General features: G+C 39.0%; 2 protein-coding genes and 1 long non-coding RNA gene across 7 annotated transcripts; 1 reads left to right on the top strand and 2 right to left on the bottom strand.

The window, feature by feature from the left end:
• Positions 1-123: 123 nt before the first annotated feature.
• On the bottom strand, positions 124-18,999 carry ENO2 (enolase 2). Its single transcript, XM_026686259.2, has 12 exons — positions 18,880-18,999; positions 12,279-12,380; positions 9,566-9,661; positions 9,262-9,320; positions 8,368-8,437; positions 6,337-6,470; positions 5,700-5,922; positions 5,228-5,425; positions 4,912-5,113; positions 4,682-4,790; positions 3,400-3,458; positions 124-1,220 (listed from the first exon to the last, which is right to left on the bottom strand). The coding sequence occupies exons 2-12, from the start codon at positions 12,361-12,363 to the stop codon at positions 1,151-1,153; spliced, it is 1,305 nt and encodes a 434-aa protein (XP_026542044.1). The 5' UTR covers positions 12,364-12,380; positions 18,880-18,999; the 3' UTR covers positions 124-1,150.
• LRRC23 (leucine rich repeat containing 23) lies at positions 18,907-26,467 on the bottom strand. Of its 5 annotated transcripts, none has more exons than XM_087954027.1 (9): positions 26,179-26,364; positions 25,224-25,363; positions 24,504-24,616; positions 24,106-24,359; positions 23,851-23,981; positions 22,351-22,487; positions 20,985-21,246; positions 19,386-19,454; positions 18,907-19,042 (listed from the first exon to the last, which is right to left on the bottom strand). In XM_087954027.1, the coding sequence occupies exons 2-8, from the start codon at positions 25,338-25,340 to the stop codon at positions 19,413-19,415; spliced, it is 1,056 nt and encodes a 351-aa protein (XP_087810153.1). In that variant the 5' UTR covers positions 25,341-25,363; positions 26,179-26,364; the 3' UTR covers positions 18,907-19,042; positions 19,386-19,412. The 5 variants fall into 5 exon arrangements, with proteins under 5 accessions (XP_087810153.1, XP_087810154.1, XP_087810152.1 ...); XM_087954028.1 differs by lacking the exon at positions 18,907-19,042 and adding an exon at positions 19,114-19,132; XM_087954026.1 differs by lacking the exon at positions 18,907-19,042 and having other exon boundaries at positions 19,161-19,454; positions 26,351-26,467.
• LOC148132393 (uncharacterized) lies at positions 19,713-21,128 on the top strand. The gene is made up of 2 exons (XR_015747252.1): positions 19,713-19,802; positions 21,062-21,128. It is a non-coding gene; the product is annotated as an uncharacterized LOC148132393 (long non-coding RNA).
• Positions 26,468-27,094: the final 627 nt, after the last annotated feature.

The following is a 27,094-nucleotide window of genomic DNA, read 5'->3' as shown; positions in this document are numbered from 1 at the left end:
TATTTGTGTCTTGAGACTTCTGGAAACTGTGAAGCTCACATCCCTTCTAGAGTATTTCACCCATTTTTAGAGTATTTCCAGTTTCCCTAATAAATAACAGATATACAAGCAAAGGCAGAACACTCAGGTTTGAAACAATTTAATTGAATTGAGGTTTTACTTGTTGGTTATTTTTCTGGATGTTGGTTTTTCTTCTCTTTTTTCTTCTGTTGTTTGTTTATTGGTGAGGAGGCAGTTGAATGTGAAACCTCTGTGGCTTAAAGCAGAAATGATAGCAGAGCAAGAGGAAAACGGATGAAGAGGCAGAGAGTAAAATGCGACCAAACATCCAGGCAGCAATGAGAGGGAGAGAGATCAGAGCAAAGTGCTGATTGCAAGAACATGTCCACGATGCACTACCCACAGCACCCTACAAAACATGGCACACTAATCCAGTGTATCATACCAGACATCTTGCCCTTCACATTCAGAAAAAAAATCTACAGCAATTCAACCTTTGGATCAATGGGCGCCTAACCCCAGATGCAGATGCATACTAACTACTAACCTACACACACACACACACACACACACACACACACTGCTTGTAATTAAATTGTATTTTGTGGCTGGTAAGAACATATATTCTCACTTACGTTTCTTTTCTCTTCCCCCCTGCCCTCCCTGTCACACATACAAATGGAGCAACCAGTTACTAACAATATGCAGCACACAAGTTTAAACACAACTCACAGGGATCAAAACATAGATGCTGATATTGCAAGGGACAAAAACACAAAAACACCATCTTGTATCAATAAGCAAATACAATCCGGACTCCAATTTAAGGACAATCTTCAAATGTGCAAAATACTGGCCAAACACCAGGACAAACATGCTGACATCATTTTGTACTTGGGTATAACGATGACTCAAGCAGGTCTAAACAGCAGACACTGCGCAACACAGACAAAGCTGACTTGCAGCATTGCATCATGACAGGCAAAAGGAAGCGTCAGTCTTTGCATATCCTGGGCAATTCCAGTGAGTGGGTCTGAGAAGACCAGGAGCAGGAGAGTGTGGAACAAGGACGATGGAAGATGTGATCTAATGGGCACTCAGAGTCTGTGCACTGAAATAGCAGGCATGGCCAGAGTATGCCAGGATGCATTTATAGGACACTTGGGTTACGGAAGTTGTGCCCAGCAAAGCGAGCTTCATCACCAAGTTCTTCCTCAATCCTATGGAATGCAGACAGATAGTTAATGGAGTATATTATGGGTATCAGCCACATGTACTAGACATAATCCCCAAAAAGTTAATTTCACATGAAATTTAAGGTCAGAACACCTCCTTCTGTGGAACCCAATGAATGACAGTGTACTATAAAAGTACAGGCTATGAACTGGAACCATTTTTATTCAGCTCCTGGCTTTACATTCAAAGCTCTAAATGACTCTTTCTGAGGAAAATGTGTCGTGTGCATTGCTACATGTCAGTCACATTGGGGGGGTTTATAGCATTTTAACAGCTCATCATAGGCATCGTGCCCTAATATTTCAGTGGGGTTTAGCTATGGACTTTGGTTTGGTTATCCCAAAACATGAATTTGCTCTTTTTCGTGTACTCTCTTGCTGACTTGTTAGTACTGTATATTTGACATCTCTGTCCTGCAGTGTTATCAAGCTCTCTACTATGGTATCATTTTCAGTGATGCTAAACATCTACTTTCATTTCAGCTTCAGTTGATAGACAGATCATCTGATATCCTTATCTGATACAAAGCAGAATGTCTTCAAACCACTACTGTTGTCATGCTTCATGATTGGTCCAAAGTTCTAACTGAATAACAGAAACCCCTCCTCAGGCAGGAGACAAATGGCTATCCAATCTCTAGACAAATGGCTATCCAATCTCTTCTTGAAAACCTCCTGTGATGGAGTACCCACAACTTCTGAAGGCAAGCTGTTCCCCTGATTAATTGTTCTCACTGTCAGGAAAGGTTGCCAGCTTGTAATAGAATATTCAGTTGCCACCAGATATACTGACAGCTTTGCTACTTAAAAGAGTTTCCCTTTAAACTCATCTGCCCATAGAACATGCCTCCACAAGCATCAATGTTCATAACAGGCAATGGCTTTCACCTTGCTCTGAGACATCCATGGGGGGTTAAGATAAGCAAGAAAGCAGTTGTGGCATCACAGTCCAAGCTCTGTCTCTTTTGTATGCATGTACAAAGAGAGGAGTTTCGGTCAATGTTGCAAGTGCCATCTTGCCTATTTTGATCCTCCAGTTCAGTTTGCTGATGATGCTATTCTTCAAGGAAGCTCATTTCATCTCGGGTCTCTCTTGATGATGAACTCAAGAACAGCAGTTTTAGCTATAGTTAGACAGGTCTGCAGATCCTTGGCTATTTCTTGGTTTTATTTGGGGGCTCCTGATTTTGTGCTATGCTCTTGGTATGATTTTGACAAAATAATAATTCTTGGGAAATTAATTATTGTTCCAAACCTTTATTTCATGACTATCAGTTTTTCTGGACTGTGACCTTAACTCCCTGGACTCTGGTTCATAAACTGGCTGTAATGAAGCTGGCTTAAAAATGTGTTTCTGGGCTGTAGCCTCTTCTTCTACTTTAGTCATGGTGTTCTGCTCAGCTATGGTGTTCTGCCCAGACTATGACTTCCTATTGGTAGATTCTCCTGCTTCTTTATCCCCACTACCTGTGCCACAAATGCAAGCATTAACCACTTGCCTTTCCATGGGCTGGTCCTTAAGGGCATATGATTTCCACTGACAAATCTCATTTTCCATAAAAAATGTAGTAAGGAGAGAAAAACAGATGTGCAGGATGTTTTGTTGGGTACTATAGAAGATTTCCCTCTGGAGGCCCCTAAGAATTTGGCCTAGAATAACAACTGAAAGAGATTCCCTGCTGCTTCCATCATAAGCCTGCCTTCAGAATGATTCTTAGAAGAACTCAGTCTTTGTTCAGATACCTGAAAGACCTGCAACATAAGGACCTATACTCCTTGTTACTCTCTGTATTGGGCAGCTTTCTGCAGCAATCAAGAAATAACAGGATAAATCTGCTGTCGTGATGGCCTGGGCCGAAAGCAAGGCCAGCATTATGTGTAGACAAAGGTAACATTGAGGATGCCAAGCTGTTTTGACGACGTTGTCAATCACCAGAACACATGTATGCTCTAGTGCTGTGTTCGTGCTTGCATTGCTGTGCAGTAGCAACAGGATCCAATGAATCTCTAGCAACGAAAGTTCTCCTTTGTTATATTAGTCCAATCCAGCAGGACAGACCTCTACTGAAAGATATGCAGGTTGATATTCCTATCTCCTCCAAACTCACTCGCTCTCTTTTCTCACACACAGGCGTATCCACCTTACTTCCCTCACATTTCTTACCTCATTAGCTGATTATATTTTGCCAGACGCTCAGATCTACACGGAGCTCCGGTTTTTATCTGCAAAGGTCAGCGTCAATTCAGTAATATTTTATGGAGATTCACACAAACATGTCAATTATAGGCAAAGGCAGCCCACCAAGAATAAACATCTTTTGTGCTTATCTGAGCTCTGTCATGATATCAAAGGTGTATGAGATGAGGAATAAACCTTAAAGTAAACTTTGTTTTTTGCTAACTGCACAATCTTTGCAAAAGTTTGCTTAAAAGAGGGGGGAGGGGGGAGAAGAAAGAGCCCGTTCTCTTGTTACCAGAACCTTGCCTGTTTATTTTCCTCTGCTTCCACATTCTGCCCCAAGCTTGTTAACTGTCAGCTGGAAGCAAATGGATCACTTTCTCCCCCCACCCTCCCCACACAAGTTCAATGCCTAGAGGCTTGTCAGAATATTTTAGAGGTGGGAGCAACTGGATCTTCACTGCACAGCGTCCTTAGCTGACATGTTTCTGTATTTCTTTAGAGGAAGATGTTGAGGTTACTGGCACCAATCATAGAATAATGGAGTTGGAAGGGGCCTTGGAGATCTTCTAGTCCAACCCCCTGCTACTCCTATGCTGACCCCAAGCCCATTTGCTGCCATGTTCCTGCCCTTTTCATCGTCTATCACTTTTTCTGGAAACCTCCCCTGGTTTCAAGACCCAAAGAACAGCCTCCTCATGGAACTGTTTATTCTGTCCCAGTTTTTTTTTACCTTACCCACATCATCACTCTTTTCTTTTGGACGAAAGGAAACAGTGTTTAAGATGCTAAATTAGGACTAAGAAGGACCAGATTCAAGCTTACACTCAGCCCTGAAATCTCAGTGTATGACTTTAGGCTGATCACTCTCTCTTTCTGCTCAAGCTACCACACAGTGTTGTGGGTATGGAAAACACTGGAAGAAAGAATAAAGATTACCCTAGCTGTTGTGTCACAGCAATATGTTCCCTATTCCATCTGATTTTGGTCCCAGTTCTGCTGGGACTGTATTTAAGTACCCAACATTCCCATTTATATATACTGTCTTCTTGGTTATTAGAGTGACTGAAAGTTTTTAATCTGATTTATTGAAATGTCTACACTTTTTAAACACTTTTGTACATTTTTCTTCCACAATGCTCATTTGTATCAGACACCAAATCAATTCTGTCTATTAAGATTCTCTCTCAAGAGTGGCAATTTTCTAGCTCTTGCCAGCTTCTCTCCAAAAGGAGACAATACATGATTTCCACTAGTTAGAACCTACCTGCCCAGTACAGAGTCCCACCACCAGGTCAGCGATGAAGGTGTCTTCAGTCTCCCCTGATCGATGACTCACCATCACCCCCCAGCCATTCTCTTGAGCCAGTTTACAACTGTAAGTGAATATCATAAACTTAGTGGATTTGCGTCCTGAAGATAAAAACTTTGGAACTGTGAATGGGTACTTGGTAGCACAGTGGCTGTTGGAGAATGGAGTGGCTTAAGACAACTCACGCTTGAATAGCTTCAGTGACCGATCCAATCTGGTTGACTTTAAGCAGTAGACAGTTGCAGGCCTTCTCCTCAACTGCGTGCTCAATGCGTTTGGGGTTGGTCACCGTCAAGTCATCTCCCACTATCTGAATCCCTACATTAGCCGTGAACTTTGACCAGGCTTCCCAGTCATCCTGATCAAAAGGATCCTCAATGGATACCACTGCAAAAAACAAAAGGAAACGAGAAAATTACAATGTGCCCCAGACTGTAAATAGAGGAAGTCTCAGTGTCTTTAGCTTCAGTAGTAAGGCTTTGACCGTATGTAGTCACTCACCTGGATAGTCCCGTACAAAGCTCTGATAGAGGTCACCCAGTTCATCAGCAGAGATGTAACGGCTGGGATCATCAGGGGATTTGAAGTCCAAATCATATTTGCCATCTCTGTAGAACTCTGATGCAGCCACATCCATGCCAATCACAATCTTATCAGTATAACCAGCTTTCTCAATGGCTTCCTTGAGCAGCTCTAAAGCTGAGAGGTAGAAATGGAGGCAGGTTATTTTGGAAGGGAATATGTCTTTAAGAATTTAGAACAGGGGTGTCCAACCTTGGCAACTTTAAGGCTTGTGGACTTCAGCTCCCAGAATTCCTCAGCCAGCTTTGCTGGCTGAGGAATTCTGGGAGTTGAAGTCCACAAGCCTTAAAGTTGCCAAGGTTGGACACCCCTGATTTAGAACATCCCTTCTAAGTGAGATGTTCTCTTTCAAAATACAGCATCTCTTAGTGTTGTCCTTTTTCCCCCTCACCTTCACTGTTCTCCAGGATGTTTGGGGCAAAGCCCCCTTCATCTCCTACATTGGTAGCATCTTTACCATACTTGTCTTTGATGACACTCTTGAGATTATGATAGACTTCAGCACCAATGCGCATGGCATCCCGGAAGCTTTCAGCCCCAACGGGCAAAATCATAAACTCTTGCATGGCCAGTTTATTTCCAGCATGGGACCCTCCATTGATCACATTAAAAGCCTGGAAGAATTTCGCAACAAGAACAAGAAGAGGGGCTCTTCAGTAACATATCTTAAAGCACCATACAAGAGTTGTAAATGATGGTCTGAAATTGTTTTAATCATAATGATTTCTTTCGTCTGTAAATATCCTAGCTACTGCGATTGAATAAAGAGGCTAAGAACATTGTGTTAGAAGAACTAAAATACCATGTTTATAACCCTAACCCTAAAGATAAGCTTTGAAAGTTCCTACAGTATATTTAATATGGATATAAAACTAGCATGCATGCAAAGGACTATAAAGGTGTATGGTGTAGTATTGGGGAAAATCCAGTTCTTCTGGACCCTTGTTCAATCTGTTGTTACCTGACTCTCTGCTCCATACCTCAGTTTTATGGGTGTGAAATCAAGAAAAAAATCACCAGATTCTTACAGGGACTGGCAGAATGAGATCTGAATTTCCAGCCAAGTCAGCAATATGACGGTACAGGGGTACATCCTTCTCTGCAGCGGCAGCTTTGCAGACAGCCAGGGAAACACCCAGAATGGCATTAGCTCCAAATTTAGCTGTGAATTTTGCAAAATTGATTAGAATGTAGTATAATGAGAGAGTGCAACAAAAGATCTTTGAGCCAAAGATTTTACCAGCCTCTGGTACCCCACAACATCTGCTATTAATCTGGCCTGGGGTTCCCTGCATGGCTTTGATAGTTGCTTTTAATTTTGCCACAAAAATTTCCATTGGGCTTCCTACCCAAGAGTAGTCTGCAAACAGTAGCAGTTCATTTGTTCTGAGAGGGAGGCTAACATTTCCCTTCTCCGCTCTCCAGAGCTTTTCAGCTGAAGTCCACCTTTGGTGCGCTGGGTTTCCCCTCATATACTTGAAATGTATTTTTGCTGGTCTCTCTTCGGCTGGTTGTTGCTGCTATGTGCATCCCCTGTGAGTATGCTTATTTGTTCTAAACTACACAGAACATACAGTCAGTCAGTATTGATTTGGAGCCACTGTGTCTCCAAAGCCAGTTCTGATAGGCCTTTGCATTTGATCCTGCCAAAATACAGTACATCCACTCCAAGCACTACTAGGAAAACAATCCATAAGGACCAGTCCAGCATCAAAAGCATGCATCCAAAGATAGAGAGAGAGAGAGAGAGAGAGAAGTCAATTTAGCAGAGCAGCTTTATACTGGTCTGCCCTGTTGCCTTACTGGGTTTGGTTATGTGTTTCTATTGATCTCATGCAAACATAAATTATTTGCATTGTTCTTTGCAGAGAGAAGACTAGCAAGACAGTGGCAGTGCTTTGCACTCTAAATCAATCCCAAAGGAAGAAGGGAAAGAATCAACAGATAGATAGCATTGTTTCTAGTGTGTGTGGAAAATGGGAGGGGCTATTCTCTTTTTAACTCATCATTTTCTTTCTTATTTTAATCTGATCTTTTTTCACATTCTCATCTTTTTTGTTTCAGCTTTCACCATTTTACTTGAAAAATTCCATACATTTCCCTTGCTCACTCAAATTTTATATTGTAGTGAAGGAGACTGGGGAGATTCATGTAGGAGTGAGAGATTTTAAAAAATGCAGAACAATTCTAGGAGGCGCTATTTAGAATTCAGCCTCATTCAGTTCGATTGGAATTCTTTTTCCCATTAATTCTCTAACATGGGAAAGAATCTATTTTGGGACCAAGATTATATTCAGCATTGCATGGCATGATGAGAGCTGCACACAGAAACTGCTATTGTCAGATAAGATGTGTAGTGTCAAATGGGAAAATGGATGACGTCAAAGCAAATCCAAAATAGTATATGTTTGTATTTAGGAAGTATAAAATAAGAAACAAAAATAAATGTTTTGCCTTCAACCTTAGCAACAAAGAATAGATTAATGTAGGGAGTGGCATAGATAATAAGAACACATTTGATGTAATTGTGTCTTTTGGGACAAAGGGACTTCAAATAAGCTTCAAATAAGTGTTGCTTTTTCATCCAGTTGACTCCTTATATTTGTGATCTTGTGCTCTGTTTACCATACCAATAAACAGATTTTTTCAAAAATGAAAATAAAGGAATTTAAGGAAGGGTTTTGTGTTGCCTTGCTTAAGCCCCATCCCCTTCTCTTGCATTCAGAATCTGGGTTTAGTATTTGCTGGTCCCAATCCATCACCTGCTTTACTTTTTGGATGTTTTTTAGTTTACTAGTCTCAATCTGCTTTCTTGCTGCAGCATAAGAATACAATGTAAAAGGAGTGGCTTTTGTGAGCTGTGTTAATAGAAACCTCCCTCTCTCAATTAATCATGATTTTGTTCTCCGTTGACTTTTGAATGTGAATCGAAAGGAGTACCCCACTCTTGCTCTACCGTTAGCTATTCAGTCTTAGTCTTACTAGATTGTGCTGCTCTTTCACCCTCCCTTCATGACCTTTCCCCCGATTTTTTTAATGAAGAAAAAAGTTGGGTTTACATTTATTTTCTGTGCCATCCAGTTCCAGCATGAGGTTGTCTATCTTCTCTTGCTCTACAACCGAAAAGGCCTGAAGAAAGAAAAGTTAATCTCTTAATAGAAGAAATCTGGATAAAACTACCTGGTAAACTATCTTTAGTTTCACCAAAAATTTAGTTCTGTAGTACTGTAGCATTCATTGTTTCATTGAACTTCATTGGAAAAAGAATTTCTGTCTTTTGATAATACCTATGTCTTTATTTATTGTCAATAAATAAAATGAGGGGAAAGGGAGGCTGAAAGGAAGGAAGCACTTCCAACTGTCACCATTTTCATGCTCCACATCTACAGAAACTGTTTGAATACAATCCATATATCTCTGCTTCTCTCAGCTTGCAGAACTAAAAATGAAGAGAAACATTACTTCCCAGTTATAGGTTCAGAAGCAAAATAAAACCTTTTACAAGAGAGAAAGAAAGAAAGAAGGAAGGAAGGAAAGGAAAAGAAAGGAAAGAAATAGAAAGGAAGACTAGTAATTGATTCGTGCTTCACAATTCACCTGAATTATTGAAAGTGAAATGCAAAACTGTGTTTCCCTTACACGATCCTAAGCTCAGGGGCAGAAATGAAGCAATAGTTCCCTCTAATGGAAAAACGAGGTGTCTGTTTCTCAAAAATCAACCAAGCCAAGCCACCACCATCATACACAGTTCTGCAGTGTTTCAATTATACCATCATCAAGCCAAAAATGAATCAGATTGTGCCTGCAGTGCTATCAAGATCTTGGGAAGTCAGAAATTCAGAACTGATTTCTGAACTGTTATCAAATCCTTGTATGGAAGTGCAAGGGAGGGAGGGGGAGAGAATTGGCCTAGAAGCAAAATATGAGAAGATTAAGACTAAAGGGCAACTTACAGAGTTCGCAAGAGCAGGGGCAATAGTGCTGTTGATGTGATCCACTGCCTGCAGAACCCCTACAGACAAGGAAAAGAGGCAGAGTCACACACAGGCAGTAAAAAATAAAGACAGAGATTGTGAATCTATCAGTTTTTCTGAGTCATTTTGGTTTGCAGACATTTTACACCATAACATCTGCTGTTGTTGCTACTTCAAAAGCAAGTGGCAGTCTATGTGTACACACAGACAAGTAGACATAAACAACCAGTGTTCTCTAAAATTGTTCCATATTGTTTGGTAATTCCAGTTTTAATGCCCCTACCTTTGCCAAGGAATCGGGATTTATCATTGTCACGCAGTTCCAAAGCTTCATAGATGCCAGTGGAGGCACCGCTTGGTACAGCTGCCCTGAACATTCCTGAGAAGAAATCAGAACATGGGAATCTTTCATAGAAATAATAGCTTAGATCAGGGGTGATGAAACTTGGCAACTTTAAGACTTGTGGGAGAATTCTGGGAGTTGAAGTCCACAAGTCTTAAAGTTGCCAAGGTTGGAGACCCCTGATTTAGACCTACTAAGCAGTGAACTATGTCTTCTGGTTATACAGGTGCCTTCATTTAAAAAACAAGAATAATTTTATTATTATTTCTTAAAGACATGGTGAAAACCATGTAGGCAGTATGATTGATCCAGTTATTCCATAAGAAATAGCTGTGCTCCAATTTTCCAAAGTTATGGCCATAGCTATAACTACATTACAAATGTAATGACTATACATTACATTAATGCAATTATAATGTGATTAAGGCAGTTATAATTATTTAAATGATATACTTCAACATGTGTCAAGCTATCTGTCTTTCCTTAAAATGATTTGAGAATACCTTTTATAATATAACATTCCAGCCAACATTTGCAAAGAATGTCTGTAAGATGTCTCTATTTTAAAAAAAAATATGCTAAATATATTGCTTCTGCAATGATCGGTACCTATCTCATATAAAGATTTCTGATCATTTCTTTAATAATTAATTGCAGAAAACAAATACACCATTTTAAGCATCCCTATAAGTATTTAAAGTTCACTGTGACCTTGGCTAGTGGATGCCTCAGAGATATTTCTGAGAAGAAGCAATTAAAAACAGTTCTTCCTCCCTGTGCCTCTTAGTCTTTTGGAGACTTTGGAAATAGAATCTTATAAATTATCCAGCCAATAAATGGGCTTTAGTCAATGGCGAAGCCTTTGATCATTTTTTTCTTTCCTTTAAAAGTCTTTAAAAGTCATTCCTACTTTACTTTTTACTTTTTACTTTACTTTTTACTTATTTTTTCTTATTTACTAAGTTTTTATAGCTCCCAAGCTTCTACTTCATTTCTGTTCTTATGCAGACCTTTCACTTGTTTGAAGAGTATTTTTTCTGCTTTCTTTGTTTATATTATTATATTATTAACTTTTATTTATGATTGTTGGGAGGTGGCTGGAAAAATGAATGTGGTTGGCTGTTTACTCTCTGACATTTTGTTTCCTTTTGTCTGATTTTAGTATTCTACTTCTTCTTTTCAAAGCATAGACTATGGTTTTTGTCACTACTGTATTGTCTTCCTTTCCATTCCTTTGCTTTAATTTCTCTTAATCCAAGATCTCTTTGACTTTGGTACAGTTTCAGATGGGGGTTCTAGAATGCATATAATCTTGCCTTCTTTAAATTAAATTAAATTAGCATGTTGCTTTTCTTCTCATTTGATTGCAAATTGATTAAAAGTGTAACATTTCAATTTTGTGATTTAAGGCCCTGGAGTTCAATGAGATTTGGGATCAGGATGATCCTCTGCTAACAAAGAGCCCTTGCAATCTGCATGCTCTGCCTTGGGTCTCTTTTTCCTTGCCCCAGCTTTGAAGCACCAAAACACCAAAGGGTGAAAGGATCAGCTTTTAGTCCTGGTTTCTTTCAGGTTTTATTTTATACCTTCTTTTCTAAATTCTCTCATAGTTAACATTTTTGTGTGACTATAGATATCTATTTCAGATATTTCTGTTTCTTGTATTTATCTCCAGCTTAGGTATTGGCAGTCTCTGACGTTCTAGACACATCTGAATTTATGGGCATGTTATGGGCACTGTCACAAAATGGCTGCTATGGAAGGTGTATCCATTCACAAAATGGCTGCCTAGTTGATTATGCTTAGTCACAACACACTAATTTACTACAAGAGAAATGGATGAAATTACTACTTAAGTTTTATATCCCTACACTACTTACCTTTGGTCTAAATAATCTCTGCTTCTTTTTCTCTGGATTGAATGGTGGAACTTTATGTGATGGGCTTTATGCCATATAGAGGCAGAAAATTGCATCGATTTACTTCCAAGTAAGGTTTTTACACCATCACTGTTCTCATGTTCATGAACTTTTGATTGGAAGCCCATTGAATTCCCTGGAAGTATAAATAGTATCCTCCTACTTTTTTATGTTTTCCCATCATTTCCATCGTTTTGCCTTTTTATTAATAAGAATCCTCCAACAGAAATCATTCCCATTGGGCCTGAATAAAAACTAGAGTAGGCTTGTTGTCTGTTGGCCAAGTCTGATGGGTGCATGGGCTGGCCTGAGCATCAAAATTAGCTTTTTGCCAAAGAAGAAATACCACGATTTCTTCTAACTTTCAAGTATGAAAACCATGAATTTCAAATCAATTTCAGAGGTCTAAGTATGTATGTAAATGTAAGAATTCTTATTTTATCATTTTTTTGCTTCATACCTTCCTGCTATTGCAGGAATTTTCCTTTCCTTACTCTATTGGCTCTAGTAGTGGGAATTAGTAAATGAGCACAGCTAAAACTACTGCTCAGATTTTCAGTGAGGCATTTGATAGAGATGGGAGGAAAAAGAAAACACTGTTCAATCCTTCTGTCATCTAGGGTTGGTAACACCTGACCTTTCCAGCTCATTTCCTTTCAGTAGAACAACTACATTAGTTCAATGCATGGGCTGCAGAAGAAGATACAAACTGCTTCTTCCTTGTCAGTTTGTACCTTTTGAGGTATACAAGTCCACCTCGACAGTTGGATTCCCACGAGAGTCTAGGATTTCCCGGGCACGAATCTCCTCAATGGACATTGTGGAAATGGGATTTCCTGGGGGAGAATAAAGATAGAAAGCCCAAGAAGAGAATGGAAAACAGAGAGTTAGCTTTAAAACGTTCATCTTATGATCTTTCACATCCCTGTCCCCATTAAAAAGCTCCGCAGCTAGAAATAGGAACAGTGCAAAACAAACAGTGCAAAGAGTGTAAAGGATAAAATGGGGTGGTGGTTGGCAATGCTATAAAAGTCTTACATTGTGAATACAAATATGACATACAGCCCTGGCTCTTAAAAGTAGCTGGTGCAATTTTCTGAGGTGCATTTAGGCTGAAGGCGTATCTCACAATCTTGCAGCTGCTGTGCAGATGAGTCAGCCAGTCCAAGTGGAACACTCTCGCTGCCTACCATCTGATTTGGTAGGAAAAGCTATAGCAAGTCATTTGCTTTTCTGGTAATAAGACCCTCTCAGCCAGAAGTCCTTTCTGTCATTCTTCTATTTAAGGACCCTCTGGGAGAAAAATGCTCTCTGTTCTTCCTATTCAGGGGTTTGTTCCTGGCATTGAACAGACCCACTGAAGTTGCATCCTTGGGAACACAAATGAAAGACTCTGTCTCTTTCCTGATAGTCCAGGACTTGGGAGGGGCTCCTCCACTTAGGATAGGCAGTCAACGATATGGCACAGATACGGCACAAATTTGTAGCATTATCTTTGACTGGAGCAATTTCTTCAAAGAGAAAGACATTTTATATAGGCTTGGAAGTAATTAGACTTTTTTTTGGAGGTGTGGTGGGGACGACTGCCTGTACCCTTGGGAGAAAAGTAACACAACAAAGAGGCACTTCAGATAATGTGCCCTATTTTTTTCTGGCCTGGCTTCCACTGTCTTTTCTTCATAATGTGTAACCACCTGTTCAGTGGGCTGCAGTCTTACAACAATTTGCAGTCTCATAGCAGCAAGGCAGAGGCCTGAACTCTCCAAATGGATCAGAATGTCTTATAGGGGACAAGATGTTGCCTCGTCATTTACAGAGCCAGCTCTACTGCTGGCTATGGGAAAAGGAACTGTTTCATGGCAGTTCAATATCAAGAGACAAACAGCTGGATGTCATTCAACGTGCCTTGCACTTCTTAAATTATGGTAAACTTCTGCCTTTAGCTGCAGTGGAATAAGATGTAATTGTCAACTTTGAGTTTGGTTTTTGCTATGGAAATGATGCAGGTATACCATATTGTCCTTGGCATAGGAAGGAAGGAAGGAAGGAAGGAAGGAAGGAAGGAAGGAAGGAAGGAAGGAAAAAAAAGAGAGACACATCTGCTTTTTCCTCAATTCCCTGTTGTGTTTTCTTCAGAGGGCATTTATCTTTGCTTCTGACCATGGTGTACAGGTATTCTCAACATCTATTTTTCTGCTGGGTCCAATAGCATTGACTTCCTCTTGCTCCAACTCCTGGGGCAAATTTAAGTTGTCTTTAGTATTCTGGTGCTAATGTAGGATTTCTTACTTTTTTCTGACATCTCCAAAAGAAGCCTCAAGCCTATGAATTCTGTTAGGTTTGTCACTTTGCAGGGCAATCAGGTAACTGGTAGTAACAGATGCAAAGGTAGAATGGGGATTGACAATGGAGAAAGCATTGAAATATTAGCATGTCATGCTAATATTCTGCTTGACATGAGGGTGGATAGTATTTGGTGGATAGTATTTTGACTCAAGGGCGGGAAAAGACCAGAGACCTAGCTGTCTGCCTAAATGACTAGTACCTACTTCATCACATACTGTGCAGTTAATGTTTCCAGATATTATGTTAGTTAAATGTGCTTTCTTCTACTTTTATATCATCCCAAAAAGAGAATAGGCAGTTGAAAATGGAGAGGTTTGATTTACTTGAATTCAAGAATCAGAAGGCTTTAAAAATAATTTATTTCCACTTGCTTTGGTCCTATTTCTATTCCCCTCCAATCCTACAACTTTCTTTGGAAAATGATGCTGTAAATTTAGACTTAAATTGCTTAAATCACATGCCAATTGGTTCTTAAGGTCTTATGCCAGAGGTTGATACTATGGATAAGATACGTTCCACTTGTAACCCAAACTTGAAAAAGCACAATAAATTCTCCATAATGGGAAAATTTGCCTTCCAAAGTATTCCCCTTTGCCAGAAAATATAATAAAGGGACTATGTATTTAATATTACATGTGTTAACAGCGACCAGAATTATATTTGCACAACATTGGAAAGGTGTGGAGATCCCTACAGAAGAAAAGATAACAAAAAATAATAGAATGTGCAGAAATGGATATATTAACACTTGAAATTAAAGAAAAGGAAAATACAGAATATTTTAAAACATGAGATTTGTTTTATCAATGGTTAACTAACAGAAATAGAAGTTAGAACATTTAAAATTATAAGAGAAGGATTAATTTTACCATGAGGGTTCACTATATGTTTATTTTTAATATGATTTAGTATTAACAATTAAGTATTAATATGTGGAGAAACTACTAATGAACATAATGATGATTGCTCAAATTAACTGTAACCAGACAACACACTGTTTATATAGACATTGAAACTGTTGCTCTTTCTTTATATAGTAAAAATAAAAAAATTATTTCAAAAAAACACAAAGTATTTCCCTTTGCTATCAAAGAAAGAGAAATATGTTAAAACTGATGGCAAATGTATAATAGAACCCAAGCAAATTTTAAACTAGTTTAAAAGCTAATATGGCTGTGTTGTACCACATCTTCAGCCTATCAAGTCCAGTTCTTTATTTTCTCGGTAACCAGCTATATGCTTGTGGGAGGCCTTAGCGTAGTATGTGAATATAACAGTATCCTGCAGTTCATGTTCCCTAGTACCTGAAGAACAGCTATTTGGGTATGGTGGATTCTCCAAACAATTATAGGAATTGTATTTTGATGAAGTAGTTGCAGATTCTTTGTCAAAATTCCTCGTTCAATAAATATTTGGACTCTAGCTGTACACAAATGAAGGTGCATTATGCTGTAAGAGGCATGAACAATGTATCACAGATGGCACTAGGCAAAAGTAATGATATACTGTATATCACAGAGGATTAGAGATGGAAAATCCAGATTTGGACTTCATGGCAGAATCTATTCAGAATGGTCACCTGTTCAAATCCTATTAAAATAAAGAGGAGCTATGCCATAAGGAAAGTAGGACAGTTTACTACATAGAATTTGATTAGGACTTTCCCATGACTTAGGACTTACTTATGGCTCAAATTGGACTCACTTTTTGGTACTGTTAATCCACCACAGGTTTGCTCTATTATATTAACAACTATGTTATATGCTATTCGTGTGGCATAAAACTAAATTTAAGTATAAATAAATTTAACTATAATTAAAACTAAAAACCCAATTATTCTCAGCTCACCTCTGGCCCAAAAGAAATTCGAAATCTTCTGGTTCTCTGCAAGAAACTCCAGATCTCTGCACTTCTTGAAGATGGGTAGTTTCCCACTGATAAGGACCCCTATGTTGGTCTCCCTTTTCATCTGGTAGACCACCCATCTTCAAAATGGGTACCCACCACTAGACAGTAGCAGGAGACTGTAAGTTTGGCTACCTTTCCATCTAAGCAGTTTTAAAGCCTTATGTGGAAATATCCTTGCAAGACAAAACATTAATACTTTCCTATATCTTGTTTTATAGTTCTTTAAGGGCATTAGTTTGAGTGTATACTGTTCACACTTCTTGATTGCAATGATGTGGAGGTAACAATGGTCTTTCCAGATAATGCCATTATTGTGTAGCATCCAAAGTGGCTGTGTGTGTGTGTTACCATCATTTAACAGAGCATGTGCTCTTTGCAAGGATTGAAATCTTTCCAGGGAACCCAAATCCTATACCAAGAATAATTGTTCATCATTCAGCATGTTTACAAGTTGAGACATTTGGCTCTTCTTCTAGCTCTGTAAATGTTATTCCTAAATTCTGAGATTTACGAGAACCAAACTTACATGTTTTGAACTGTTGCTTTACAATTTAAGAATCAGAACAGTAGAGGAAAAAGTTATTTTCTTAAATGAATGATTCTACCTGTGTGCATTTCCCCTTTTTTCTGCATTCACAGAAGAGACGAGATATTCACATTTTTGCCTCTGATAAAAACTCAATTCTGCCTGTCCCAGCATGTGCAGTTTTACTGGGGAGATGAAAAATATAACAACTGATTTTCAGTGCATGTATTTGTTTGCTACGAAGCACAGCTTCCTCCTTTAACCATTTCAGGTTGCAATTTTAATTACACTTATTTTGAAGTAAGACATACTGAACTTAACTGCTTTTATATCTCACATTCCACTATTCTCTCAGCTCCCTGGGGAAGCCAAATGCAGTTAACATACACAAATACAGTATGTACAAATGGATTACTAGTAGAGCTAAGCAACTCCTCAGGATTAGTGCCTTACTAGAAAGAAATTTTTAATTTTTCCTTGCTGGACGTGTTCATATTTTTAATTAAAAAGACTCTTTACCACTCATGCTATTTACATTTTATCTGAACAACTTACACGTTATAGATGAAAGATGGGTTTTTGACCAGAGATACAGTGATCACACAGAGCAACACTCATGCCTAAAACAGCCACATATTTATTGTAAAAACTACAATTCCTTCATGAATCTCAGAGCACCTCTCACATAATTCTTCCACGGCTCCAATCCAGGTCTCACAGAGGGTTGTACTCTTACACTCCAGTTAGATTGTGTTATGTGTCTTCGACCACCTCTAATATTCTGAACATAAAGATGTCAAGGGTACAAATGAAGTATTCAGAGAAAGAAACAGTCAGTTGCTTCATTGGCATGAAAGCAGGGGGTCTACTCATTCTTATCAAAAGTCCTAAAAGTGGGCAAATCCAGAAAAGAATTCAAAATTCAGCTTCCTTCCTTCGTGAAGTCTCCTATATATATATATGTATGATTATAATCTGAAAGGAAGATAAGAATGATGAAGCAATATTGCCCTTTAGTGTCATCAGGAAGATATTTATGGACATTCCTCTACCTGCACCACCGTGATGCAGTTGCCAGATACAGAGCGGAATGAAAGCCACAATAGATCTAGGAGAGAGAGAGAGACCTATGAGACTGGAGATGAAGGCTGACCCAGAACGGGCAAATGAATATACTAAGCCACATAAACTGTGGCTATATAAACTGTATAAACTGTGGCAGAATTAAGACTTCTTCTCTCCTATCCATTTTAATCCATAAAAATAGCAGTCACTTTGCAAGAAAAGCCCCCAGGGCCTTTAAGCGTCAGTCATTAAGGCTGGAATTTTCTGGCTCCTGAAAGTATATATTTCCCTCCCACCCACCATTCTGACCTGTTATTCCAGACTGTCATGCTGAGATAGCAAGATTCAACTAGGAGCTCAGAAATTTCTCTGTTCAAGTATCAGGAGATTATTTATTTCTTCTCTACGTTCTGTCATGTATCGATTGGCATCCATATTGAGGATTCCATTAGTTTCAGCATTTCTTTGGCAGAGTCCAAAGTGTAAGCAATCTAGAATTCTCCGTTCATCAGCCCTATTGATACACTTGAGTAATTCCAGTACTGATTGAGGTCAGAACATTTTATTGGTTTGTATCTTCTGTTTTGTCCCCATCCTTCAAAGACTCCTAGGTTCAGAAAAGATGGATTTATTCAAGCTGTTTCCCCAATCCCCCAGTCACATTGGTCCTCATTCTTCAGTTCTTTCCACCATCTCTCTTTCCATTCTCCCACACAAGTACTTTCCAAACCAGCAGTAAGAAAAATCAGAGGCACCAGGAGCAATTTGGTTCTGAAAGGAGGTCAGGCTCAGATAAGCAGGGATAAGGATTGGCCAGGGTGGGAGAGAAGGAGACACAGTTGAGGAGCCCAAGGAAGCCACGGGAAGCTGTTTGAATGTTGTTATGTCTGCATGGACTGCAGCTCCAGGCTTTCAGATGAGGCACTGGTCACATGAAACCCATCCACATCTTTATTTGCCCAGATGCCAGCAAAAAGATGGAAAGCACACCCTCATCTTAAGATGGTGCAATAAGAGATTATCGGGCTGCCATTGCTTTCCTTTCAGGATCCCAAAGTGGAATACAGGTGTCCAATGTATCTGTGTCACTCATAGTTGTGGTACAGTCTGCAATGGCACCATGTACTTGCCTATAGCTGATGATAACGGGAAAGCTCAGCTTGAGCCTTAGGGTAAAAAAGGCTTGTCAGGTTCCCTGCACATCTCTGTTAAAATGCATCACTTTTTTTGTCCCCAACTCTCAACTCTACAGTTCTGATCGGGTATCACAAACACAATACCCAGAGAGAGGAATTTGCAGCCACCAAAGGTGAGACAGAAAGCTCAGAAGGTCATGTGTTAGAAAGCTCACATGAAAAAAAAAAAGATTCAGAGTGGCAAAGACAATATTTGTAATGCTTTAAGGGAGTAATCTTAAAAAGGTAAATGCTGAGAGCCACAGTTAAGTCACTGGGAGTGGGGGAGGCAGGGGAGATGGGAATGGCACTTACCCTCCTAGTGCAGTGCTGCTAAGAGGAGTTAGATGGTGAGCTGAAAGATGCAGGACTTGAAGGGAAGCTTCTGTATCCTCTGTGCCAGTAGGTGGATGAGCAGCAACAGCAGCAGTGGTGGGATAGTGCCGCCCCTGATAGGGCCAGGATGGCAGCATGTGACCTAGAGCCGACGATGAGTCAGGATTTCTAGGGAGCTTTGCAAACAGCACGTAGAGGATGGAGCGACTCGGGAAGGGAGGGGGAAATAGTGCTGCAGAAATGGGATGCCAAAAGCAACATGCTTTGCCTTGCTTCACCAGACTCTTTTTTTTTATTATTATTGAAATGCTTCAATCACAACTTATTTGAAAGAACAGACAACCATCTGCAAATGCTATCCACTATGGTTCCATCCAGGAACGATACAATACTGTTCTGTTATGACATGCCAAGATTAGTGCTAACTGGGTCAGAGCTGTACAACACATGGAAAATGACTCTGGAAGGTGGCTTACAGCTCTTACTTCTTTCTGGGGACTTTCATATACTTGTCACTCAGTTGTTAAGTCTTCTTGAGTGGTGTCTTCTGCTTCCTGAAAAATATGAGGAAAAAGAAAAGTCTCAGAGTATTTCCAAATGAGGATGTTAGAATGGCAAAGCATCAGGGATACTCTAAGTATACAGGCTGCATCAGAGGCAAGTTATTTTCCATGACTATCATCATAATAGCCCAGATAGTAGATAGGAACAACATAATCTTCAGAGACGGTCTCCTTGGCAAATTCTGTTGGAAGTAGCAAGAGTATCAGCTCCTATTAATCTGGATATTCCACTTCAAGAAGGCACCCTCAGTGAATTATTTGCCTTTTATTTTTGTACAATTCTAGGCATATTGTGGATTTTACAAACAATAAACAATGAAGTACCTTTATTTTAAGCAGGTATGATTTTACTCATCTATACATCAGGGGTGTACATACTGTTGGAATAATGGAATAATCAAACTGTTTCCTACACATTTGTCTTAGTACAATTTCAAAGCTTTGTAAGGTAGGGACAATGTCCATATATTCATGTATCTGATATTCAGTTATGTAGTCTTTGCTCAAGAATCTCCTTGCACATATTTTATTTTGAGCTACTGTTTATCACCTTTATTGATTCCTTGTACTCAACCCACATCCTTATTTACTTCTGTAGTATCTTCACTTAGTAAGATTCTCAATACCTTCCTTATAGATACCGGTATTAGATCCTCTGCTCAGTGTGGCTGCACCATCATTTTATAAAATGACATTATCAGGGTTTTTTTTCCAGTGGTTTCCCAATAATGTCTGTTTGCTTCTGGTGCTTTTTTTTTTAAAATTGCATCTGTAAATCTTCTGCTATATTGTATAGACAGCACAATCTGCTACTTCCTTTCAGTTCCATCAACTCTTGTTATGGAATGATTTATTCTGTTTTCCAAAGGCTCATTTAGAGATAGTGACATTGCAGAATCCAGAATTTTATCCATGCAACAACAGAATCTTTTGATTCCATTATATTTGTATTTCTTTAAATTAGATGTTATTTTTCTCTTCCTGTGCCTCTGCCAACTTTGCATTTGTTTACAAATTTCCAAAGGAAAGTCATAACAATATGCTGCATAAAAATATAACATATGCTGAAGAATTTTAAAGATCACTGTAAACAATTTATTATGAAATTAAGCTTTTGTGGGCTATATCTCCTTCATCAAATGTAGGCTTTCAATTAAAATAGATTTGTATTGCAACAAATTTATGCTATAATGGAATACTGTTAAGGATTAAGGATTAAGGTAATATAAAATGTATTATAGTTAATGAGAGCTATCCAGATGCATCTTTCAAGACTAAGCAACTGCACAAAATAGTTTAACAACCTTGACAAGGAACTTTATTATCCATATAGAATTCATCTCCCTCCAGTGCTTATAATATAGTCTCCCTGTGCCCACTCTCAATTATGATCCATATGTGGCACCACTATAGACTTAAAAGAAAAACATCTAAGGCAATTGTAACAAAAGACAAAAGGGCTGGCTCTTTTATATTTTGTATCCCTCTAATCAGAAAAAAATATATTTTTGCTTGTCTCACTTCAAGCTCCTTCTCTCTCTCTCTTTCTTTCTGTAACTCCAACTCTTCTTCCTTTCGCCTTTGACGTATATCTGCAGCTTCATTGCGCTCTTCTTCCTCAAAGAAATCTTTATCAAGGCGCTCCAGGTTTGGGAGCAGGACCAGGGCTTCTACACGGTATTCCGATTCATCAGAACAAGGATTTTCTAACAAGACCAGGGCTCGTAACATGGGCAGCACTTGCAGCTTTTCCAACTCCTGTACTTGTGCAATTGTATTTCCCCTGCAGAAATGGGAAAGAGATATCTGCCTTACAATATACCCTTATTAGGAAAATAATAATTTAAAGAAAGCAATAAATTTCAGAAGGAAATGGGAAGAATAAATGGCATATTTAAAAAAGAAGGAGTTTTTCTGAATTTTAAATGTTTCCTTTGCCGGCCTACTTTACTTGTACAATCATTTACTTTTGTAAGACATCTGGTGTCAGAATCTTCCCATTAAGCTATGGTCATAATAAGCTATTCTTGGCACAGGACATTTAAATCTAAGTTATTAATAATATCAACAATGATAAAAATAATCATCACCTTAGGACCAGTTGGGATCAGTAGGAATTAATGATTGTAAACTGCAACTGTTTAAATTACAAACCACACTATTCAGATAGAGTAAATGTCTTAGAAGCTTTAAAAGTCTGTTGGCTGCTACTATATATTTTCTATAAATCTAACGTCTTTACATCAGGGTACCTTATATCAGATCCTACTAGTGAGCTGTAGTATTGTCTACAATTACTGAATAATCATTGTACTGATGTAATTATATTGAGAGCAAGCTTTATATTGCCTCAATTATGTTTGAGTGATGCTAGGAAGATTTTAGAAGTCACTAATGGGAACATGCTATGATTATATTTTAAGATGCAAAATGGGAGTTCCTGTAGTTGCAGGTAAGTCTTTGAATTTCCATTGACCTTAACATTTCATTTTGAACAAAAGATGTCATTTATTATTTTTTATAATTGCTATATAATTCAGATGCCTCTTCTGTGCCTTTGCCTCATTTTGTACCTTGTTTGGGGGTGAGGGTGGGGCTGGCATATATAAAGTTCCCTCTTATTTTTTTATTCAAAATCCAGTGGGAATGAATGTGACTATAAACTAGAATCCATTCTCCCCACTTCGTATCCAATAATTTAACCACCGCCATGTAATGTTGTCCCTGTTACTGTGCTCTAATGCAGCCAATAGGAGTAATGTTATAGTGCATTTTAAAAAAACTAAAAATTGATATTTATCAGGAAGACTTGGTTTAAACATAACTTCTCATATTATTCTCTTTATTTCCAAGGCGACTTTGATATTTGATACAGAAGCTCACACACCGTAGGTTGAGGTACTGAAGAGACTTCATGTTGCTTGAGAAACCATCCAACACTTCAATTAGATTGTCACGCAGGTGTAGAGTTGTGAGTTGCTCCAGATTTTCCAAGTCTTCTAGTTGACTAATAGTATTCTGAGCCTAAAAAAAGAGGGTATTGTAGGGTATGCTGTAGAGAACAGAATATCAGAGTTAAATTGAAAGTACAGTCACCCAATAATGAGGAATAAGAGACCTTATAAACCAGTCATGTGTTTGCAACTAATTAATTTTAGGGATATCATTTTCCAAGCCTTACTTGGGCTTTACAACAGTTTAGGAGAAAATTGAGAAAAATCTAAACTTTATAGATCCATGATGGTGAATCTCTGGCACACATGCCAGAGGTGGCATACAGAACCCTCTCTCTAGGCACATGTGCCATTGTCCTAGTGCATGCACGCGTGCACATCCCACCAGCCAGCTGGTCTTTAGGTCTCTGCCATGCATGCGTGGGGGGGCAGGGCACGCAAAGGAGTTGTGCCGCATATCCAGGGGGGAGGGACGCATGCACAGGGCACACACACATTGCATTTTGGGAATGTGCACACGCTTTGGGCACTTGGTGCTGAAAAGGTTAGGCATCACTACTTATAGATTCTACGGCTTCAGAATCAAGTCAGCATTTGCCTCTGTCTCCTATAAATCTTTTTGTTATAATTTTGCCTGATTAAGAGTCAAGAATATCTTGATAGTTTGTATTCTATTGTGATCTCGTGTAATAAAGATATTGTCTAAGATGAATTAATATGCAAGAGCACAATCACATTCTTGCCACAATGTGTCACAAAATCGAGTCAACACTAATGTTCCCTCCCCTCTATATTCCCCAGTGATCAATTTTAACACTGGCATTTTGTTGTTATTGTTAATTTAATTTCAAGATTATGCTGTTTCTTTCTTCAAGGAGCCCAGCATGATTTCTGTCCTCCCACTCTTTTTTTATCCTCACTATAACACTGTTAGACTGCTGAGAATGTGGCTGCCTCATTCAGTGGACTTTGTGGGAACTAGAATGGGAATCTGAACCCAGATCTGTGGAGTTCTTTGTAAAATCATTACAGTACATCAACAGAAATTGGAGTCAAGCTTGGGAAATTGTGCACTAACATTGGACTGTAATTCTACATGTTAATGATTGAAATCATATCCACTTTGAAATACAAAGATCAGACTATGCAATTTAACATATCTTCTGTTTAACCAAATTCACCTGCCACAATCAGGCATAAACTGTGTCTTTGAAGCTGCTATATGTATTGCAAGGAAAACCTGGATAAATTTATTTTAAAAAGGCAAAAAAGGGAAGATTTTCATTTGCATGCCCTACCTTTCACATCATCAGAGTTTCTCAGGCTTCTCTGTAGCCTCTATAACTATATACTCTGCGGTATAATTATGTACACAATTACCATGTCTAGTTTGATATATAGTGAAAAGGCTGTTTGGGGATAAGTCCCCTTACCAAGTACAAGTTTTTGAGTTTGGGCAAGTAGATTCCAGCTGTAGACTTTAGATTGTTTCCTCGCAACTCTACTGTGTGCAGATTTGACAGGATAGTTGGATTCAGTCCTGATAGTACCTCAATCGCATTGCCTGGGTATAAGAACAATAGGCAGCAATAAGATAATTAATTTGTCCAGGATTCCTTTTCGGCAAAACATAAAGGGAGACATTTCCTTCTAGATTCAGAGAAATCCTTGAGTATATACCCACTCACCTCTCAGGTTAAGGCTGGTCAAACGTGGGTGGCAAATGCCATTAGAATCCTTGATATGGTTGTTGGCAAAGCTTGCAATTTGCAAGTAGGGCAACTCTTCTATGCTGGCACTGGTTAACCGATTATTATCCACTTTCAGCCACAGCAAATGTCTGAGAAATGCCAATGGAGAGAGGTCACGGAGCAAGTTGTCTGACAAGTCTACATATCGTAGATGGATGTAATTATGGATGAATGTGATATCTGTCAATTCCCTGTCACAAAATGAGGAAAATTACATTATACCCCAATTATCAGTTTCCCAGTGCCTTCCCTAAACATGTCTATTCCATTAGGAAGTGGAATAACAGCCCAGACAAAATTCTTAGAAAAATAAGATATATATCTGTGCACTTAACTTTTCTCTGACTTCTAATTTCACAAAGGCATGTGCAAGGCCATTGCCAGTTTTACATAAAAGTGAGAGGCCTTCCTTCACCATCTCCTCATTGAGAGAGGTTGAAACTTGGGGCTGTGGGGGGAAAAGTACAGTCAAGAAAAGATACAAGAAAACACTACCAAGTCACAGCAATCCTTTTGTATCAGAAGAGTGAATGATGAGGCAATAGTTATTTTTCTCACACATTTCCTTCTACTAATGTTTTCTTCACTACAGCAGACAAGCTGGGGAACGGGGGAGAGAGAGATAAAAACTTCAGGGTAGAAATGAGTGAACTAAACTATGGGTTGTAATCTGACAATTTTATTTAAAATCAGCATCCATTATCTCACTCAGAGATGTACATACATTTACTTTATTTCTAAAAAGGTTAACCTGTTCCCTGTTTTTTCTTTTTTTGTCAGGATTTTCTTGTTTTATAAATTTTTAAAACAGAAGCTGCTTTAGAAAGGGAACTTGTGGTATCTTTCACAAAGAGCATCCTACGTAGGCTATGCTAAGAGCTACATTAAGTTCTTTTAAATTGCATTGAGTCTGATGGGCAGAGAAAATAGTTATGCAATTTCAATAAATTGTTTACTGCCTGGATTGAGATGGTATATAAATTCCATGAATGAATAAAGGAATTGTGTTTTAAATATTTTTGAAAAAAATACAATAAATATAAACATGCTTTTACCTCTTCCTCTGCTTCATCCCCTTCCCCTTCCCCTTCCCCCTCCACCTCCCTCTCTTCTTTCTTTTCTTCAACTTCTTCTTCAGTTTCATTCTCATCATCAGGCTCCTCATCTGACATTTTCCAGAGTTAATGCTTTCAGGCTATAAATAACAAAAATTGTAAGTGATTTCTAGCAACTGGCCAGAATCTTATTTCAGTTGACTATGAACAAACTTGGTGTGGGTATTGGTGAGAAGGGCAAAATGTTCTCATTTGAGGACACCATTACAGGAGGGGAGAGGGAAACGCTTTTAGGAAATGTCCTATATTTCAGCTGGTCTTTTAGCATCGAGTCCTTTTGAAAACCTTTTAAAACATTTTCCAGGCAGCTGTCATGTGGACTAGAATCTTATTTTGGTCAGAAGCTTCAGAAAAATCTATTGAAGCCCAACAAGACGATTGAAGTGACAATTTTGAGGCCAACTAGAACACAGGAGGGCAGATATATAAATAATTAAACAAGGATTTCACTGGCATCACAATAGATACAAACTCAAGGTTAACCGCACCAAACTTGATTGCAGGAAATACGACTTCAGCAACAGAGTGGTCGATGTCTGGAATACTCTACCCGACTCTGTGGTTTCTTCCCCAAACCCCAAAAACTTTAACCTTAGACTTTCTACTATTGACCTCACCCCTTTCCTAAGAGGTCTCTAGGGGGCGTGCATAAGCACACCAACGTGCCTACCATCCCTGTCCTATTGTTTCTCTTATTTTTATTTTATTTTTCTTATATGTACCCATTTCATGTATTCATAACTATGTATACACATAGACTTATTATCTTGTAAACAATTGACAAATCAAATAAATAAATAAATAAAAAATAAAATGTTTCAAATAGCAAAAGAGAAACTGAAGCCCTTGCTCCCCTAAAAAGGAGAAAAACTGTCCGATGTACTTTATTACGTACCGTGGACAGAAGCTGCACCGGTTAAAATTCTCTCTATTGCTGTTGCCCAGCTGTATTGCGTTTAGCGTTGTGAAAACCAAGGCAACCACCCCTGGCCCTTTAGCGCCTCCTTCTGCTATCTACTCCGAGTTGCTGACCCCGGTGCAAGACTTAGCCGCTAAATGTGGATCACTTGGTTGCTAGGGCAACTCCAGAGGAGGCGGGCACTGTCGTCGCGGACGCCTTTACTTCTTCGAATAGCCGCCGAATGACTGCCAGGTTTTCCTATCTTGCGAAGGCGGCCGCAGGCAAAGGCTGGCTGGCAGAAAGCGCGGGAGAAGCGGATTGGATGAGAGCCGCGGTATTTGCATAAAAGCGTCCTAAGGGAGCCTGTGTCTCTCAAGCTTGGCGTTTGTGGAACTGTGAGAATTGGCATCCACAAAAGTTGCTAAGCTTGAGAAACCCCCCTCCAAAGAGTCAGAAGAAGCGAAGCAGAGCCGGGTCGACAGTAAGTGATGGGATGCAAAAGACAAGAAATAGCAGGATGCCCACGCTGCCACTTTGGATATAAGAGATTGGATAACCATTTGTCTGATACAAGGTCTTCTGCTCGAGCAGAGGGTTGAGCTAGAAGACCTCCAAGGTCCCCTTCCAACTCTATAATTCTGTGTTCTTCATTCAGGGTACAGTACAGTAGTCTTTTTCACGTGTACAGTACTTATTTCTGTATCACTGTTCTCTACCACCTTTTGTCAAATTTATTCAGTAATGCTAACTTGTTATGAATGCTGTCACTATTGTGTCGGTTTTTCACCTTCCCTATTTTATTTCCTCTGACTTCTATCACTTCTTGGTTGCATAGCTAACTAGCTTATAGATGCATGACAAATAAGTTTCCTGAGGATCCATCGCATCTCCCTCATCAATAAAGGCTTGT

This window comes from Notechis scutatus, chromosome 2 (assembly GCF_049901735.1).
Source record: "Notechis scutatus isolate UNSWTSFEM ecotype Mainland chromosome 2, rNotScu1.2, whole genome shotgun sequence".
NCBI classification, from domain to species: domain Eukaryota; kingdom Metazoa; phylum Chordata; class Lepidosauria; order Squamata; family Elapidae; genus Notechis; species Notechis scutatus.
The sequence above is the reverse complement of the archived record's forward strand: the minus strand, read 5'-3'. Positions and strand labels throughout refer to the sequence as shown.

Bases quoted from the DNA above. Each gene is read 5' to 3' on its own strand.
- LRRC23 (XM_087954026.1), bottom strand. From the start codon at position 25,340: ATGTCAGATGAGGAGCCTGATGATGAGAATGAAACTGAAGAAGAAGTT. The intron at 24,617-25,223 runs GTAAAAGCATGT...TTCCCCCCACAG, and splicing joins GGGATGAAGCAGAGGAAGAG to CCCCAAGTTTCAACCTCTCT. The intron at 24,360-24,503 runs GTTAAGTGCACA...ATTTTGTGACAG, and splicing joins AAATTAGAAGTCAGAGAAAA to GGAATTGACAGATATCACAT.
- ENO2 (XM_026686259.2), bottom strand. From the start codon at position 12,363: ATGTCCATTGAGGAGATTCGTGCCCGGGAAATCCTAGACTCTCGTGGG. The intron at 5,426-5,699 runs GTGAGGGGGAAA...TCTACCTCTCAG, and splicing joins CATCCTGGAGAACAGTGAAG to CTTTAGAGCTGCTCAAGGAA. The intron at 1,221-3,399 runs GTAAGAAATGTG...TGCATTCCATAG, and splicing joins AAATATAATCAGCTAATGAG to GATTGAGGAAGAACTTGGTG.